This window comes from Crocuta crocuta, unplaced genomic scaffold (assembly GCF_008692635.1).
Source record: "Crocuta crocuta isolate KB4526 unplaced genomic scaffold, BGI_CrCroc_1.0 scaffold97, whole genome shotgun sequence".
NCBI lineage: Eukaryota > Metazoa > Chordata > Mammalia > Carnivora > Hyaenidae > Crocuta > Crocuta crocuta.
In genome coordinates, this window is record NW_027531999.1 from 3,715,700 (window position 1) to 3,736,138 (window position 20,439).

General features: G+C 44.0%; 1 protein-coding gene across 1 annotated transcript in view; it reads right to left on the reverse strand.

The window, feature by feature from the left end:
* Positions 1–18,081: 18,081 nt before the first annotated feature.
* Positions 18,082–20,439, reverse strand: part of MYRFL (myelin regulatory factor like) — a 134,131-nt gene continuing 131,773 nt past the window's right edge. Inside the window, exons 23-25 of the mRNA XM_077775266.1 lie at positions 18,870–18,990; positions 18,463–18,537; positions 18,082–18,316 (exon numbers count right to left, since the gene is read on the reverse strand). Coding sequence (XP_077631392.1) covers positions 18,230–18,316; positions 18,463–18,537; positions 18,870–18,990 — 283 coding nt within the window. The 3' untranslated portion in view covers positions 18,082–18,229. The remainder of the gene's footprint in view (positions 18,317–18,462; positions 18,538–18,869; positions 18,991–20,439) is intronic.

Here is a 20,439-nt window from a genome sequence, read left to right on the forward strand (position 1 = left end):
CTCTGCAAACGGCAGGAGGAGATCTGTAGGCAGAAACGGAGTGAGTGGATCCCCTCAAATGTACGTGCAGGTTAATTACTTTGATTTCGTTAGAGCACCATAACATAGCGGCTCTCTGGTGGTCAGCCTCGTGTAAAGCCACCTTTCAAGTAAGTGCCGTATAAACCAAAGGCCAGGGGCGCCTGGGTGGCTCAGTTGGTTAAATGTCCAACTTCGGCTCAGGTCATGATGTCACAGTTTGTGAGTTTGAGCCCCACATTAGGCTTTGTGCTGACAGCTCAGAGCCTGGACCCTGCTTCAGATTCTGTGTCTCTTTCTCTCTCTCTGCCTCTCCCCTACTTTCTCTCTCTCTTTCTCCCCCCCTTCTCTGTCTCTCTCTCAAAAATAAATAAACATTAAAAACAAAACAAAACAAAAACAAAGGTCAGTTCAGGCTGACTGGGATGTTTACATCAGTTGATCAAATATTTGCCCCCTACAGGAAACTCTATATGGAAAACCAGATTATAATCAGCCATGTTCTTGGCAAATGTGAAGTCAGAGGAAGTAGAGTTAAGTGCAAGACCTGTGCTTCCGGTTGAAGCTTTGCTTTTCCTGCTTGGAATTCATGACTTTTAAAATGAAGGTTTTAGGGGAGCCTAAGTGGCTCAGTGGGTTAAGGGTCCAACTCTTGATCTCAACTCAGGTCATGATCTCACAGTTCATGGGATAGAGCCCTGACTCTGAGCCCTTCAGCACTGACAGTGCAGAGCCCGCTTGGAATTTTCTCTCTCCTTCTCTCTCTGCCCCTCCTCCGCTCTCTCTTTCTCTCTCTCTCTCCCTCTCTCAAAAATAAATAAATAAATGCATAAAATAAAATAAAATAAAATGAGTTTCAGAAAGAAAATCTCAATTCATGTTGTGCTGGACTGCATACCAGAGGCACGCCTGGAAGAAAGTTTAGGAGTCTCCACTGGCCATGAGAAGACTGACCACCTTATAAACCTTTCCAGTTATTCCCATCCCTAGCAGGACATTAACAGGGAAACTGAAACAGAGAAATTCTCAGTTTTTATTAAAATTACTAGCCAGCATTTTGCTTTCATGCCCTTGGCTTACCATCTGCAGTAACTTGCCCTGGTTATTATAAATATGTTTTTCTGTATCTTGAAAGTGCAACAGGGATGGTTTGGAAGCTTCCCATCATCCCTTCCTTGCCAGTTCACCCATTTATTATTACTTTTCCTATTTTTTTCATCATGATTACTCTTTATTCCCCATTTCACCCATCTCCCCACCCACCTCTCCTCTGATGACCATCAGTTCATTCTCTATAGTTAAGAGTCTGCTTCTTAGTTTCTTTCTCTTTTCCTGGGGAAAAAAAAAAACCTTTAAAAGAGTCAGGGAAGATTAAACAGAAATTCAGTGAAGATCAATGTCCATGTGTGAGTCTGTGCATGCTTCTGGGGATGTGTGTAATTGTGTGCACGCCTGTGTGTGGTTGCACAGGCTTCGATCCCTTTATGCTTGGTACTCTGGGGGATCTGTTTGGAGGCTGGAATGCAACCACAGGCAGATGTCTTTTCTCAACAGTGACGAGGAAAGGAGGAGGAAGAAGACACAGCCATAAGGGGCCTGATGGTAAAACACCGGGTGAGTGACTCCAGGTTTCATGAGCCAATTAATACATTTCTGAATGAAATAGATTTTTAGTCTGTCCAGATGTACATGTCATATTTATGAAGAGAATGGGAAACCCTCACGTGGTTCTAAAGCTATCCCCTGACTTGGTATCCACATCCATGTGGTAGTAAGATTTGCTAGCAGGCAGTACCTAAAGATCTCAGACAATCCTTTCTAGATGATGCCACCCTCATAGTTGCCTCTTGCCTGTTCTCTCTTCTTGCCATCTCTAAATCTTATTATGAAGCTTAGATCACTGTGCAGTCTTGCGTTTTGCTGCTCAATAAGGTTGGGCAGAAGCCAGAGGGAATCAATCTAGATAAATATGCTGCCTGAAGATGTGCTGTTCGTGGAGACATCCATCGACCACGAGGCTGGTGAATTCTGGTCACTGGCTTGACGAAGTAGAGGAAGAGTGTACCTGACGGAAAATGTCCCAACTGCTGTAGGAAACAGAGCCCAGGAAACTCTGGGCACAATAAACATCGTCTCGGCAATGACGATGTTGCATTCAGAATAATGAAAACGGAATATAAATTGTTACAGAATTTTGGTATAAACATATTGCAGGATGAAGTGGAAGGTAGTTGAGCTTCATCTACTGTAATGTCTAAAATTGATGAACAATAGCAGCATAAGCATATTCTTTAGAAGCATGGGCCTCGTTCAAGAACAGAGAACTTAAAAGAGCAGAGAATAGTTACCACTGGGCAGTGAAATGGATGTGTAGGAGAGAACCATGGCCTCAGCGATGGGTTTACTAGTCCCATTCAACTCCTGAAGTCACGTGCACATATTGCTCTGATAAAACCACTTTAAAAAAATGAGTTTTGTGGGTGTCTAGGAGGCTCAGTCACTGAAGCATCTGACTTCGGCTCGGGTCATGATCTCATGGTTTGTGAGTTCGAGCCCTGCATTGGGCTCTGCACTGTCAGAGCCTGGGATTCTCCCTTTCCCTCCCTCTCTCTCTGCCCTTCCCCCACTTGCTCACAGGCTCTCCTCTCTTTCAAAAATAAATCACTTTAAAAAAATTTGCATTTTTCCCAAGTCCATAATTCAGTGCATTGGGAGGTCAGTATTACTAATTCCTCCTTCCCTGGATAAAGACAAAAAAAATCACAGCTTTTCCCATCTTGCACGTTCCTCAATTGGGAGGCCTTTATCCTGTGCAATCCAAAAACGCTGTAACTGGGGCAGTGAACTCCCCTGGGCTAGGCTGTCTATGAAGGTCTATTTTCAACATGCCTGGGTTTTCTGCACACACAGGCTTCACATACAGGAGCTACTGTTGAAGGAAGAACTATTTGATAACATTGAAATAATCTGCAATGAGACAAATATTTGCAATAAAAGACTTAATTTTTAAGGGAATGTGCCCCTTAGATTGCCGTCAGGAGCATACATTTGCATTGGGCACGAATCGGAAAACAAAGAAGTGAAATGTTAAGCAACCCTTGGTTTGCAAAGATGGGGACTAGCTCCTTGGGAGTTTATACAATTCCTCTCTTGAAGTCATTTGCACTTCTTCATTGTTTATTTGCACATACCTGGCCTCACTCTAGTAATAAAAGATTTTTATTTCTTCTGCTTATCCCTTAGTTATACGCCAGATGCCTTACCTGAAACTTGAAGACTGGGGCGAGACTGCTCTAAACAAAAGTACCGAAGCTCAGAGCCAGAGAATTCTCTGGACACAAAGGCTTTGCAATAGAGAACTGTATAATGCGGCTGGAGGGTCAGCTGCAAACCGATGTCCCTGCCCCATAGCCCTGGGTAACTGGATTCCTTACCATCTTCGGGGACAGAGATGCCAAAAGCACCAACTTCAGCCAGGTAAGCGATGCTGATTCTAAACCCAACAGTCTCTGGTTGGGGTTGGAAAGTATGCGTGGGCATATACTTTCCTTTCATATACTGCCAGTGAAAAACAACATGGCCGACTTTGAAGGATGGGTCGTCTTAAAGTTTCCCACACACTCCTTCTGGGGTCAGGATGAATTCAGCAGGTATGACCGCCTAGATTATTCCTGGGGAGTTTTCCCTTTGCTCAGGAAAGGACCACTTGAAAGAGACACTGCCACATATAATCCTGGGCTAGTTTTGAGCTGGGGGAGCCAATGAAATGCAAACCCACATATACTAAATTGTCTCAACCCTGGGAAAGTTTCTTAAATACAAGACTGAATGTAAGGTGCAGCTGAAGTAGAGTTGAAGTGGGTTTAAATCTTTCCTGTTCAGGGTCCTTGGGAGCAACAGCTAATGGAAGCAACTCAGAGTGGGAGGGTGCTTTCAAATGCATTTGTGTTTTGTTAGACCCCTGTTGTGTATGAGAGACACATAACCATATTTGCTTCACAAATACCTCGTAGACTGAGTTGAATACTCTTATCAGCTTCCTGTGAAAAGATCCTAAATACAGTTGTGAGCCTGTGCAGACATGGTGGGGGGGGGGGCGGNACCCCTTGATGTTTGGCCAATGATGGGGTTCCGGACACACTACTCTCAAATATGGCATGTTTAATATTTTATTTTTTTTAACTGAGTTATAGTTAACATCTGGCATTATATTAGTATCAGGCACACAACATAATGACCCAATATTTGTATATATTGAGATATGATCCCCACAATAAACCTAGTTAACATCTGTCACCATATATAGTTACAGGATTTTTTTTTCTTCTGATGAGAACTTTTAAGATCTACTCCCTTAACAACTTCCAAATATACAATACAGTATTGTTAACTACAGTCACCATGCAACTCCATGACTTATTTATTTCATAGCTGGAAGTCTGTGCCTTTTGACTCCCTTCACCCATTCACTCACCCTCAACCCCCTGCCTCTTGCAACCAGCATTTCTATGCAGTAGAGGAAACAGCCACCTCTCATGGTCTTGAAAGAGTGGCCTTATGTAGGAGATAAGCCTTATCACTCAACATTAACCTATCTCACTAGCTATTAGCTGTCTCTCGAACTTCAGTGATTGTCCAAGCAGCCGATTTTATTTTTAATAGCTGCCAGTAGCTGAGGATGTGCCAGGACCGGTCAACGCACCAAGGGGAGAATCTCAATCAGCACCTATATTCAGGCTGATTGGAAGTTGGACTCTCAGGCTTTTGAAGAAGGCAAATATATACATTCCACAAGCATAAGCCTAGCTGGCCCCCAGGACCAAGTGATCTGGTGGTGTCCAGTGTCCCTGGACAGCAGTCACAAAAACCGGGGCTCCAGACAAGCGTACGAGCTCATTTCTGAGATACCTGGCTGTAGCCAGTTAGAGGGAGAGTGCAAAAATGGCGTCTCTCTGCCTACATTCCCTGAGAGCACCTCTGTAGCCTCTAAATGTGTGCCAAACCTGAAGCCTCCCTCTAAAACTGAAACTCCAGGACTAGCAAGTAGGTCTGTTTCACAGAAAGGCTGGGGTTGTGTTTCAATCTGCTGTCTGGGTAGTGCCCCGGGGGTGGTGGCCTGCCAAGAATGGTCTCTCCCATTGTTCCAGGCTTGGGGGACCCAGGGACACATGTCCCCCGGCCACCAGAGCCAGGCAGTCAAGGGGCATCTCCTAGGCAGCAGCCACAAAAACCAGGACGCCAGAGGTAAAAGGTGGGGTGCCAGATACCTATAAAAGCCACCCTCCAAGAGATACTGGCACTCTGGAGCACGAAAGAGGGAGAACAAGAAGGTAGTACCTCCTCTCCAAGGTCTCAGGAAAGGCTCAGGGTCAGCCCTCAGATGTGTGTTTAATTAGAAGCCTGCTCCTCAGGCTGCAGCTGCATGATCAGCTAATAGGCCTCTTCCCAAAAAGATTGAACTCCTTGGTCTGTTGCCTCTTGCTATGCCTTGGGGGTGGTAGCTGCTTGAGAACTCTTTCTCCATTGGTTACAGTCCTGTGGGGCCCACAAGGATAAGCCCCACTGGCCACCAGAGCCAGGCAATGTAGAGGTAGGTGTCCCCAGCAGCAGCCGCAAAAATCAGGGCACCAGGGAAGGGTATAAGCTCTTTTCTGTAAGATGCAGGGGAGCCAGGGCAAGGCAGAGGGAGAGCGCAAAGATTCCGTTCATCAGCCTCTGTTCCCCCAGAGCCCCTCTGACGCCTTTCCGTGGGCCAAACCAGAAGCCTGGCCCTCAGGCCAAAGTTCCTGGAAAAGCAAACATGCCTCTTTCTCAGAAAGTCTAGGGTGTGTTTCCGTCTGCTGTCTGGGTGGTGCCCTAGGAGTGGTGGCCTGCCAAGGACTGTCTCCCCCATTGTTACAGTCTTGTGGGGCCCAGGAACACACCCCCCCTGCACCCTGCACGGCTTCCAGATCTAGGCAATCAAGGAGCATCTCCTGGGTGGCAGCCGCAAAACTCAGGCCACCAGATGTAAAAACCAAGGCACTAGATGTGTGTGGAAGCTCCCTTCTTCCCCTCTGAGATACTGACACTTGAGAGTGACTGGGGGAGAACACAAAGATGGCGCCTACTGGCTGGAGTGAGGCAAGGAGGAAGTACAAAGAAAGGACTCACTGGAAAAAAAGATTTTTTTTAAAGGAAAGAAGGAAAAATATGAGGAAGAGAGGGAAATTTCAGAAAGAGATAGCGATTGCCAGCTTTAGCAAGGAAGAGGGAGCGCATGGAAGATGGCCCTTTCCAGCTGGAGTATAGAGATGACACCCAAGGGAAAGGGAAAAAAAAAAAAAAAAGATGGTGCCTTTTGGTTTTGACGTCAGCAGGGTGGAGGGAAAAGTAGGAAGATGAGATCCAACAGCTTCTTTCCCTGGAGGGTATTCTTGCAGGCTCCTACCGCCTTAGACCTACACTTTAAAATTAAGAAATGAGTTTTGCATGTTTGGGCACTTTTCAGATACTTCAGATACTTTCAGCTGCTTCTGCAATGGCCCGGAATCGGGTGAGTCAACACACAATCCCTTTAAGAGACTCAATTTTCCACAATAAACTATTTGTAAAAAAAAAAAAAAAAAAAAAAGGAGTATAAAGATCAACCAAAAAAAAAAGAGACTCAATTTTCCGTAGCCCTGCGGGTCTGGTGGGTAGGAACCCTATTGGTCTTCCATATCAGATATTTGGGGGACTCGTCTCTCAGGTGCTGATCTTAAAAGCTGGGGTGTCAGATGTAGGCTATGAACCCATTGATCCTTGAGGAGAAGCCCCAGTTTTCGAGTTCCCAACCAATTGTGGGCTGCCGTCGTGAAGAACCCCATATTGAATACCTTAAGCTGAAGGAGTTGGAGACACAACAAAATGAGCCCCTTTCCATAGGGCTTCTCTTCAGAAACAGAGTGTAAAATCCCCACTTGAGAGATTTCCTCCCTAAACCTGGAGGAAAGGAGTGCTCTTATCTCTGAAGACAAGGGGACACTACCACAAAGCTCTGAATGGGCCTCACTAAATTTCCCCCAATTTACTACACTTACCTCATACTTTTTGGCCTATCATATTTCTACATGACTGTCCACTTTTCAGCAAATATAGCATAAAAATACTCAGGCTTATCTGTTTCTTTAGCTCTTTATTATGAAGGTTCTTGTGTCATGTAAAATTTGCACTAAATAAATTCGTGTGCTTCTCCCCTGATAATCTGTCTTTGTCAGTTTAATTTTGAGACCCAGCCAGGGATCCTAAGTGGGTTGAGGAAAACATTTCACTACCTTACTCTGGCATAAACACACACACACACACACACACACACACATTATTCCTCCTTTTCACCATTGTTACCATTTTCTCCGTCTTCCAGTCCCCTGGTCAAAAATTAACCATGTGAACACCTAATTTTAATAGCTTGTCAAAGTGTCATAATGGAAATGGAATGATCCCATTTGTAAATCACTATTTACCAAAAAAGAAAAAAAATTCTTTGCATTTCAAAAGTGATTTAAATAGATGTCCTAAATTTGGTTTGTTTAAAAAAACAGACTGTTCCAGAAAGTCTCTGACTAAGACTTGAATAAAAAATTAAAACACATTAAAGAAGTATTAGAGCACAGACTTAAATAATTGTGCGTTGTTCTAAAACTTCAAAGGTCGGAGATCTTGGGGTCAGGGGGACGAAAATTTCTCACTTGGGGAACATCCCAGTTGAGTTTATGTACTTCTCAGGAGCAGTGCTATTCTCGGTTTTTTGTGAATTGGGTGTTGTCTTGCCACAAAGAAAAACAGAAGCCAGCATGTTGCAAGGGTCAGGAACACCCTCTCCTTGAGAGGTGAGCTGCAAGCACCAATTGGCTTGCATACGGCTAGAGAGTTGCCTGGGAGGGTTTTGTCATCGAGATCCTTCTAGCACGGGAGCTGAGGTAAAGCTGTGTGTGTCCTGGGATACATTTGCATTTCTAAAAGGGTTCTATACGAGTTGGTTTCACTCTCCCTCAGGGGTAAAATTATATAAAGCAGTATTTGATAACAGTGGAAAGTCTGTCAGAAGGTGCCCCTACATGTGTGTGTATTTACTTACATTTTGGTCTAAAACCTACATGTACATAGGATTCAAGCCTGTCTGGCTATGGGTCTTTTAAATGACAGACCAAAGGTCATGATCGCACGGTCTGTGAGTTCAAGCCCTGCGTCGGGCTCTGTGCTGGCAGCGTGGGCCTGCTTGGGGTTCTGTCTCCTTCTCTAGCTGCCCCTCTCTCCTTGCTTTCTGTACCTTTCTCAAAATAAATGAAAAATAAACTTAAAAAAAACAAAAAGACAGACCAAGGGAAGCAAGGATAGAGATCTGCAAGTTTTAGGTTCTAGGACAAAACACAGCCTCCTGGGAGGTATTTCTAATGTAATAAAGTCCTTGGGGCGCCTGGTGGCTCAGTCTGTTGAGTGTCGACTTCGGCTCAGGTTATGATCTCATGGTTCATGAGTTCGAGCCCCATGTCAGGCTTTGTGCTGACAACTCTTTTGTGGAGCTTGCTTTGGATTCTGTGTCTCCATCTCTCTCTTTCCCTCCCCTGTTCTTACTCTGTCTCTCTCTCTCTCTTAATAATAAACATTTAATATAATAAAGTCCAACTTTCAGATCATCCCCTGATCTGAGTGGCATGAATTCAATCAAGGCTGACTCCTCGGAAGAAGAGGCTGCCAAAATCGAGCTGTCTTAGCACAGGGCCCACGGGAGACAAGCACTGTCATCAGACCCAGCACTTCTGGTGGCAGTGTTGGCAGACAAAGCTCTCACCACCTCTGCCAAGGCACCGACACTGATGGGCAGTAACCTTCAGCAGCTACTTGTGGCATCTTTGGTCAGTAGCAGTGGGTGAGTCACTAAATTTGGCGGTGGCCGTGACCAGGGAGAATTCCCCCAAAGAGCCACAAAAGACAAAAGGAGAATGGTAATTGTCACATCACAACTAAGGACCACTGCTGTACATGAATGGCATACCCTCTGGGACACTGAGAATTGGAGAAGGGTGGGGGGGGTGGCAGGGGGGGGGGNAAGGTCACATCAGGGACAAAGAAACACAGTTTCGTGATTGTATTCATGAACGTTTCCTTCCCTCCTCCTCCCCCACCGCCTGCCCCAAGATTGGTGGGATATAGAAACACAGGATAGAATAGAAAAGTCTAAGTTTGTGGAAGCATAAGCTATAAATCTGAGATTCAGCCACCCATGCTTACAGAAGGCCCAGATGGGGCACTTTATTTTTTAAGTTTATTCTTTTTTTTTTTTGAGAGAGAAAGCATGCACAGGGGAGGGGCAGAGAGAGAGGGAGAGAGAGAATCCCAAGCAGGCTCCAAGCCCAATGTGGAGCCTGGTGCAGGGATTGATCCCAGGAACTGTAAGACCATGACCGGAGTCAAAATCAAGAGCCCCTGGATGGGGCACTTTATAACAAGATATCACTCTTGGGTTTGTGGCATTTGCTACTCAAACTTATAAATGAAGAATCAAATTCCCAGCCACCTCAGCCACTGCCCAAAACCCGGCAGGTATCACTGAGCCCGCAGGTGTCCCAAGCACAGGGCCCACCTTTCTCCAACTGCCGTTCCGTGAACATTTGCTAACAGAATCCTCAACCTCACTCACTGCTTCGTCAGTGGACAGCAGTACATTGCTCAAGATCCCTGGTTCAGATTTTCTTGCTTGACCTTCTCTTTCTGGATCACCACCAACTGTTTCTTTAAAACATTGAGTTCGTACTATTAAATCCTTGAAAATGAAAACTAGATGTACTTGTGAGGCTCAAGCAAGGGAGACTATATAATTCCACGGTAGACAGAACCGTGCTGAGGAAACAACTTGGATGAGCCATGAAAAGTCTTGGGTTTAAGATTCCACATCTGTCACCTCCCAGTTGCATGGTCTTAGACTTACCCTAAGTCTTATGTGAAATGGAAATAATAACTATTTCTCTGTCCCAGAATATAGGGACCAAAGGGGATAGAGGGGCTCTACCCAAGGTGCTTGGAACTCCCTTCCCTTCCACATTCCCTACTTGCAGAATCTATCTACCACCACACCCAGCCTGAGAGGCAGCCGTACTAACCGCACGGCCCTCTCACTTGGCCACAGCTCACTAAAGCCCAGGTGGACAGCTGAGCCAGGCTCGGCCAGTCAGAAATGTGTGCTCCTCACACCTCAGCTCCACCTTCCTTTGTGTGAGCTTCATTCTCAGGCAGGCAATCCACCATGATGGTAAGATGGCTGCCAGCAGCTCCAGGCTTACTCCTACCGGCCTAATAACTCCCACAGAGAACTCCCTCTTTGCTCAGAATTCCGGTCAAACTCCCAGGGATGGTTCCGATCAGCCTGAACTGGGTCATACAGTCACCCCTAAACCCATCACTGTTGCCAAGGAAATGCAATATTTTCTTCACTCAGGCCTGGGTTACGTGGTTTCCCCTGGAGTGAGGGAGTGGTATCAGCCTCACCTGATTCATAGAGACCGAGAACTGGGAAAAGAGAGTTTGCCAAAAGAAAATCAGGGGGTACTGGTGCCAAAGAAGGGGCAGGCCGTCCCGGGAGAACTTTTAAGAGATAGTCCATGAATGCCTGAGGTGGAAAAATGAGAAGTAAGCTTTCTTTAGGAAGGAAAACCTCTTTCCTTTAACACGGGCAGAGTGACCAGGAGTCTGGGAGGCAGATGCTCCCTAGAGCCAGCCCTCGCCCACTGCCCTAATATTCATCATGTCCCTACCACAGAGAGCGAGGTACCTGGGGATGAGTCAGTCCCTGTCCTGAGGCTCAGGCTCCCCACCCACAGTCTCACTGCCAGCTCCCTGAGTCATCCCGTGCCCCACCCCGTGTGTTTTGCTTTTCACACAGTTCCCTCGAATCTCCTGGGACAGATGGCTGGCTGCTGGAGCTGAGGGAAAGAACGGGTGTCTTTTAGCAACAGGAGCGCCTCTCCTGTGAGCAAAGCTAGCAGCCGCTCAGGTGGGGGGGGGGGATGGTAATTATTCTCTTTGCAATTCCTGGTGCACTTGAAACTCAGACTCTTTCTTATAAAGAATTGATTCAGATGCAACCTCTACCCTTTTTTTTTTGTTTCTCTCTTTAAAAAAGAAACAAAACACAAAACCAAAAAACACTTAATCACTCTTTCAGAGCCAGAATAGCTCAGACATCTCTTCCTGCTTGACGCCTCGCCCTTCCTTTCCTTCCATCGTCTTTCTCATGGACCTGAGGGCCGGCCTTGGCACCCCGTCCCGCTCTGCTCACAGCACAACACCAATGCCACAGCGACAGTGCTTTCTGTGTGGTGTGGTGGCTAACTGTGTGGCTGTCTGTGGCTGGTCCACCGAGTCGGGGGATGCCTCAGAAAGGTCACAAATGATGGCCTGCTCCTTTCGTTCCCTGGAGTCTGGCTCATAGAAGGTCCTGCCCAAGTATTTCAGCAAAAGAGTGAAAATGAGCAAGTGTTTACAGCGCTGGGGCTGACTATGGAAAGATCATCTATGGTGGAGTGTCTTCTCAGAGCCAAAGGTGCCCTTCGTGAAGTAACATAAATTTGAGTAGCATCTCTACTACAGATAATTCCAGAGACTGCTCTTGAGAGCCAAGAATATCCACATTGAAAGGAAATGTTTTTCAGGACTTGTGCAGGATGACAAGCCCGAGGTCTTAAAGCTCACTTCAGGGGAAAACTACAGCGGCCTAATTACTGTCAAAATGCTCCAGGTTTGGATATAATATGAAACATTCACTAAGTGCTTTATAACTAATCTGCAATTAATTCAGATTTTTATGCAGTTGTGCTTTATGGAAAAAAAATTCAGCAGTATACATATACATGATGAATAATAGGCTGTAGCTGACTATCAGGGTCTGAAATCCTCTAAAAGATAATAGGCCCGCGATTTGCTCATTTCCACTGGAAGCCATGTAGAGGCATTTTAAATGTGTTTGGAGAAGAGGGTAATAACATCCCGTTTTTCCAAATAATAGCAATAAAAAAATAAATCACAGTGGAAGAGAGAACAATTCAAATCTGGTTTACTGTGCTATCCGGCCATACACCCTGGCAGATGTGAAGAAATTTTTTATTTCTCCACCTTTCGCTTAGTAAATGTTAACTGAGCATCTATTGTCTGCTAGGCAACATGTTTTCCACATGAAGAAGATGGTGAATGGAAAGCTAAGTCACTTATCCTAAGTGTCATGGAAGGAAACTCATTAAAAGAAGCGAGAATTTCCAACTTCTTATTTATTTGTTCAAAATAGTGTCTTCTCACGGACCTTTCTTAACCATATCCTCCTGGTGTTCACACAGCACCTTCCACTTTACAAGACGTCTCATGTAAATATCGCTTTCAGGGTTCACAGTAACTGTCACACAGACAGGATAATCATGGGTCCCAGTTTGCAACCCAGAAAGCAAAGTACCCAAGATGACACCAAAGGCCAACAGTTGAGGCGGGACCAAAACCAAGTTTCCCGGTTCTGACTCTAGTTCTTTTACCAGTTACTCCATATTTAAAGAGGACAGACGTCTGGCTGGTGCAGCTAAAAATGGCTTGAGGACCCAACTCTGGCGAAGACGTGGCATCAAGAGTCTTTCTAAAATGTGATCTCACGTATATGTGTGTGGGGCCATAAGAAATTGAAGGATTGAGACTGATTTTTGGCACCCATCCTTTCCGCCACTCATGTGACAGAGACTTTCCCCATTCACAGAATCCAGCCAAGGAAAGATGGAGTCGTGTGTGGAACACTGCTAGTGAATTGGAGGTCTCTGCGGCTGCTTTAAACAACCTATAACAAGCTCTGTAACAAGCTTTAAACAACCACGCATGGCAAATGCGCTAGATTCTAAATCATTGGATGCTTCTTAAGAGCTCCGCTGGCTCTTCAGAATCAGACACAAAAATCAATGACACATGTCCTTGAAGAAATGAAAGCCAAGAAAACACTTCTAGCTTTGCCAAGTGAAGATTTTCCTGAAGTGTTCCTCAGAATGAGGTTGATATTTAGCATTCTTAAGTGAGCTGTGAAACCCTGGTGCAATATAAATAGTTGTGACTTAGTGGCTGGTGACAGGGGATTCCACTCATTTCTGTCCCTCTGCCCTGTCTGCATTCTGTGTTATGACTTAAATGGCTTCTAATAAATCCTATCAGCTTATCAGACCTGGACAGTGTAAACATGACTTATCAGAGCCATTAACACGTTAATGCCTTTTGGGTGAGTTGTGAAGAAAGGAATAAAATTCCTAAGGGTAAGGGTTGTACTTCCACTGACTGAATTGTCTCCCTTTGGAATGCGTGTGTTGAAGCCCTAGACACTAGGTATTAGGAGATGGGGCCTTTGGGAGGTAATTAGGTTTAGATAAGGTCCTGAGGAGAGAGGTTTCATGATGGGATAAATGCCCGTAGGGAAAGAGACACCAGGGCGCTTGGGTGGCTCAGTCAGTTAAGTGACTGACTTCAGCTCAGTTCATGATCTCTCACTCTGTGAGCTCAAGCCCCACATCGGGCTCTGTGCTGACAGCTCAGAGCCTGGAGCCTGCTTCAGATTCTGTGCCTCTCTCTCTGACCCTCCCTCACTCTCACTCTGTCTCCCTCTCTCTCAAAAACAAAAAACATTTTAAAAAGAGAGACAGAGAGACACCAAAGAGCTTGATTCTTCCATCTCTTTATCTCCACCTGCCACCACAGAGCAAAGACCATATGAGGACCCAGCAAGAAGGTAACTGTCTGCAACTCAAAGATAGAGCCCTCAGCAGACACGGAGCCTGCTGGACTTCCAGACTCCTGCACTGTGAGAAATAAGCCACCCACTCAGGTTCTGGAAGGCAGTCCCATTGAATAAGATATGTCATCTAGTGGAAATGGATGAAATTTAGCACCAGAAAATCTGATTCAGCTCTTGTCCTTGCTTACCTTCTTTGTGCCTCAGTTTCCTTATCTGTAGAATGGGGAGATATAAGTCCCCTCACTCCCAACATCACAATGTCATGGTGAGAATCCATCCAGACGAGGTCTGTAAACCACCAACAGAATTGCTCTTTTGCTCTTTGTTGGAGATCTTTGATAATGTGTTGCTGAGCATCTGTCACTGATGTCGAAATACAAAAATTGTTTAGGTAAAAGAAGTAAAAATATAGGAAATGTGGGGCGCCTGGGTGGCTCAGCCGGTTAAGTGTCCAACTTTGACTCCGGTCATGACTCACAGTTTGTGAGTTTGAGCCCGCATCAGGCTCTGTGCTGACAGCTCAGAGCCTGGAGCCTGTTTTGGATTCTGTGTCTCCTTCTCTCTCTATCCCTCCCCCACATTTAATATGCCTCTCTCTGTCTCTCAAAAATAAATAAATGTAAAAAAAATTTTTTTAATGGGAAATGGGAAAAGAGGTAGGTTTAGAAAGCTCTACTTTTTTTTTTCTTTTAAGTGCTGAAGGGTTGAACTCATGCAAGCAAATTGTTTTAAGTGAATTTTTATGGTTTGGTTGTTTAAAAAACAATCTGACAGAGCTTTCAAAATCTTGTTTGAGTTTCTTTATTAGAACTGAAAAGTCTAGTAATTCTACTTGTTTATATTATGTGATTATTTTATAGTTTATAGTGTTTATATCTTGTATGGTATTTTCTATGACACTGATATACAGAATCTGACAAATAATTGGCAAATAATTAGTGATAGAAAATATGTACTGGGTATGAAATACAGTAACTAAGATGTAAATGACCTGAGATTAAAAATGGTACCTGATTTTCAGGAATGAACTTATCCTATGTTAGCACAAATAGTACCTGGTGGCAGCAGGCGATACCTAAGTCCGGCTCTTAATGGACTTCTTTTCTGACTTTTTAAAACTACATATATTTTTTTAAATTTTAGAGCAGATTTAGATTTATAGAAAAATAACGAAGCTAGGACACAGAGTTCCCATAAACTCCACACCTAGTTCCCTCTATTATTAATGTCTGTCACAATAAATGAACCAATATGGATACATTATTATTATCTAAAGTCCATACTTTATTCAAAAGTCCTTAGTTTTCATCTGTTGCCCTTTTTTGGCTCCAGGGTCCCATCCAGGACTCCACAGTGCATTTGGCTGTCACGTTTCCTTAAGCCCCTCTTGGCTTTGATGGCTTCTCAGACTTCCCTTGTTTTTGATAACCTTGATGATTTTAAGGAGTATTGGTCAGGTATTTTGTAGAATATCACTCTGTTTGGTTTGCCTGATGTTTTGCTCATGGTTAGACTGAAGTTATGGGCCTTGAGGAGGAAGATTTACAGGCACTACTTCAATTTGGGGATATTCCAGTAGAGAGTCAAACATTTCTCTGGCACAAGGAAAAATCTTTTTGGCCCATAGCATCATGGTCCACGGTGGACATCTCGCAACTTGGAAAGTGCTGCAAATGCAAAGAGAATCTTCCAGCAAAGTTTATTCTCCTAGTAGGCTTAACTAATCTTAGGATGTCATGGATTGCCACAGGTCTCTTGATTATGTTACATCCTTTCTTTCTGAAGACTTTCCACACGATCTCCTGTTGTACATTTTTGTTTGGTTTGGTTTGGTTTAGGTGGGGGGAAATCTTTCATTTTTATAATAGAATTTAATTTGAAAACAGTATTTATTTGCGAGAAATCCTCTTATAGGCAATGTTAGTGAACTACCTTAGATATCTGAAACCGCATGTTATCCCAAATATAAGAGCCTGAAGGAGAACATGGGGTCCAAGTGCTGGAAAGAATGCTATAACCTTGCTTCTCACAAACACCCTTCACCAGTGGAAGGGACAAATTAATAAAGTCTCCCCTACACCAAGAACCTGGGATGTGATTAAAAAATGGAATGGAAAATACAGTCTCTAGATGCAGGTCATGCTGGGACAGGCTGATAGTATACAACTCAGGACAGACCAAGTCTGAATTTGAATCCAGGAAATTGCAGGAATCCTAAAATACTCCTCCCAAGAATTAACTACTTTCTTTAATTTTCTACAAGGCTATGCTGTTAGTAAAAGGGAAAAGAATTTTCCAAATATAGAAAAAATATAAACATTGTGTCACACACATGCATATGCTCTGTCTGAGGTTTGGTTTTTACAGTCCACAAACATGCCTTATATGTGAGTGTGTAGCGACTCAATCCCTTTATAATCCCATTGTAATCATCGTAATGATTCTGTTCTGTGCAGTTATAACAATAATAGCTTATATTTATTTACAGCCTATCTGTGCTTTATATATTTTATCTCATTTAATCCTATCTAGCTAGATACTCACTGTCCTCTTCTCTAAAGGAGGAAATCGAGGCTTAGAGACGTTAAGTATCCTGCCAAAGGGTATACAGAGAAAAGTCAGGATTTGGACTCAAGGCAAGGACAGTTTGGATCTGAAGTCTCAGGTCATACTGGGCTAAACTACTTCTGTGTCACTGAGTTTATTCCAAAATGCCTTCTGTGAGAGCAAGGACCATATCTCTTCTTTTCTTAACAGATGGGGTCTTACAATTCTGTTCACATGGTGCAGGTGTAGTAATATTTGAAAACAAGGAAGAGAAGGATGTATTATTACTACTGATTATGACTATCAAGGTAGGAAAAAAAAAATCAAATACTCTCATCTCCTAATTGACTCCCAGGCCAACAGCAAGATAAGAGAAGGCCAGCCAGTCAGCAGCCTTGTCACCTGGGATTAGATCTACAGTGGCTCAAATCTCCACATCCTACAATACAGTGTATTAATAGAAAACCTGAGGTACAGGAAGGCCAACAGATCAGGAGATGATTGCCATTGAGAAGACAGTTTGTTATTGTTCCCAAGAGAAGGGGACATGCCACATGGTGGGGGCCACACTGGGAAGCAGCAGGGTCAGTCAGGAGGCAGAGGAAGGTGGGGGAACTATGGGCAAGGGCTTTTGTTGTGGTTTCTATGGAAGGAACAGGTGAGGCAGGGTGAACAGTCTTGGGACTGGCTCATGTGAATAAGCAGTCCAGCAGGCTCTGGGGCTGCGCCCAGTTGTCTGGTACCCGGCCCTGGTGCGGTTAGGGCAGGTGGAGTGTGAGTGCCCAATAAAGGAGGTGGGGTGCAGTGTGGACTCTGGGCTGGTTGGCTTGTATTTGAAAGCACCCACGGGCAAGTTGTTTACTATTTCTAGGAATTGGCTGACCCTAGGAGAAAGAGTCGCCTTAAGGCCAGCAAGACCCCAAAATGTCAAAACATTTGAATACAGAAAATAAAAGTCATGGTTGGTAGACTCCTGCTAAGAGGATTTCTGGCCATTCTAAGTTGGGAAAGAGATACAAATGTAGTTAGAAGCTAGGCGGAAGTATCTAAGAGCTAATTTAGCTGAAAACAATACAGATGGGTCTTAACAGCCTGTAAGAGAAGCCCTCATATAGAGGAAAAACAAAACAAAAACAATGAAAACTGAAAAGTTAAATGCAACTACCTGGGCCCAGATTATCTGGGTTACCTTAAAAAAACTTGTCATGAGTTAGTGCTTCATTAAAGAGCAAAGAAAACTTAGTGTCCATCAGGCATTAGGCATTAGAGGGTAGAATTGCAACTATTTCTCTTAAATCCAATTCATTAACAAGCTATGTTCTACGCTTTAATGTCTCTCTCTTCTCTCTTCCTCCCTTCGTTCCTCGCTCTTTCCCTCCCTCTCTCTCCCATAAACACACAGCAGTAGTTTGCCTAAATGTGAGCTCATCTATCAGACACTATCCGTGTGTCTGCCTAACACACCTCATATCACACACTGTCAAGTCTGTGTTTAGTGGGTCCAAGGTGACATGGTTGAAATGGGCCTTTTTATTTTGCTCAAAAGCTACAGCAAGAAATATATTAGACAAAGTAGAGTTAGACCTGCGTCTTTGGCCTCACAGATTCTTTAATACCAGAAGCAGTATTTTCAAGCCCAACAGTGCTGTTTACTCCAGGAAGAGTTTTCTTCATAGTCACGGCAAAATCAAAAACCACATTATCTCAAGTTGCGGCAAACGCTTTATTCTCCTCATTAATGTCTCAAAATTGTCAGAAGCCAAAGCTTGAAAAAGTCCCATGGCAATAAATGTGAATGTTTTACAAAGAGAAGAAAGAAACTGCAAGAGGTTGTTTCTGTTAACCGTATTTCTGAGTATTTTTCCTTAGTGAAGTCCTCAAGCAAACTCGAATAAATTAGACACAGTGCCGATAGAAGTAAAAGAAGTAATCTGTGAAGAATATCCCAGCAAAATAAGGATCCGTTGAACAGTCAGCTAAATCCTGTCAGAACAGAAGAAAAAAGAGAATGACTAATGTAAAAATTAGTTAAAGTAATTTACTAACTGAACTGAATTGAATTGATTGATTGATTTAATGGTCTGTTTCTTTCTCAGTGGAAAGAAAAAGAAAAAGAAAAGAAAGCTTACCGGCGCAGCTACACGGAAGTGGTATGTGCTATCAAAGAATGGGGCTACAGGGAGGCTCCAAATGTGCTGATATCCCTAAATAATGGATGAAAAGAGAGATCCATTTCATAACCACATTTTACACTCAATTGGAAAGACTATAGTCTGAGAAAGCATTTCTTTGACTACTCTAGGAAAGGTAGCCATGACAATAGTTTTTGATAGGAGTTGCTAAAAAAGTCGGCAGCTTCCGAAGGACACACAGAAGATGCTGAGCAAAGCCCTGTGACCAGGTCAGCCAGCAAGGAGAAACAGCGGCATTTGGCTCGTGGCGTCCCTCTCCTGGTGGGGAACAGAGGCTGTGCCACAATTCTAGACACACTTCTTCTGGAACAGGGACGGGATGCCCAGAGGTTGGAAAACATTACCTGTGTCATCTCCTGGGAGACCTCTTGGTGGCTTTGTATCCCTTTGGTTTCCCTTTTACTACGGAAACATATATTTCCAAGGGTGAGATTGCACTGGAAGACTATCAATGGCTCTGTTGTGCTTCAAGAGACAAAGGAGAGAAAGGGCAAATTGAAAGCAGTTACCAGCTCCACTATGCTCTACCTTGATAAAAAGAAGTTCGATTGGGAACGTAACTTGGCAATACGTTCAAAGTTTCATATAGGCATTTTGTTACACAAAGCTCATCATTGCCAATATGCCCGTTCACATCTCATTATTACAGAAAGAAACTCAGCCTCAGATGATTACTGTGATGGACTTAATGTTTGTGTTCCCCTCCCCCAAATCCATATGCTGAAATCTCAACCTCTAATGTGATGTGTTAGGAGGTAGAGCCTATGGGAAGTGATTAGGTCTTGAACATGGGGCCCTCATGAGTGGGATTACTGATCTTATAAAAAGGACCTCAGAGAGCTCTCTTGTTCCTTTGCTATATGGACATAGTGAGAAGATGGCTTTCTATGAAACAGGAAGCAGACCTTCACCAGATGCCAAATCTACCAGTGCCTTGATATGGGACTTCCCAACCTCCAGAAGGGTGGAAAATAAATGTTTGTTAAGGCACTCAGTCTATGGTATTTCTGTTATAGGGCCTGAACTGATCAAAACAACTACTGGGATAGCATATGATAGTCTCTAGGGCCTAATCTCATGACTTAAATCACCCCAGCATCAGAAGTTCTTACCCCCACAGATTTGAAAATACTTTTTGAAGATCTCCTTTCTCTTCTCACTGGCAACTGAATTTGCATCTACCTGAAGTTTCCAGGATTTCAGATTCTCCACACCCCTGATCTGAGTAGATACCGTTTGAAGCAGCAAGGTGAACAAATACAGGAAGGAATGTGGGGTTGAGCCCTATTAGAATTTACCTCCCTTTAAAGCTATCAGAGAAGAAGTCCTGCCAGAAAGAATGACTGTCCTCTGGAGGGTAGCCCATTAATTATCATCAAGAGGTTGAGATCCATCTGTCTCCAGAAATGATCTTTTTGCACAAGTGGGACACCCTACAATGTCTGTTGAGTATGTGTGTTGTTTTTAAATCACACATAATGGACAAATGTTCCTTCACCTAAAAAGCCTGATTTAGTGGCTCAAGATGATCTTCTGCCACTTCAGGGGATATACCACATTGGCTTACTTCCCGCCATCAATGAATGAAGGAGGAAATGCTATTCCAGGTTACTCAGGGAGTGCTAGAAAGTAGTACATGTAGCTCTTGCTCTGCATGAAATGTGATGGGCTCTGAATCATGAAACACTTGCTGCTTGAAACAAACCTTTCCAAGGCAAGCCATTGGGTTGAGGGTCATGAACTCATTGTAGAAGCAAAGTTAATGAGGGAAGAAGTATGAAGCCCAAGTGAAACAGAGGAAGGCCCAGATGGAGGAGGAGTAAGAGAGCTGGGGAAGCAGAGGGGGAGTGTGGAGGACAGAGGAAAGGGAAGGAGAGGCAGAAAACAAAGGAGAGAAGAGAGGAAATGTGGGGC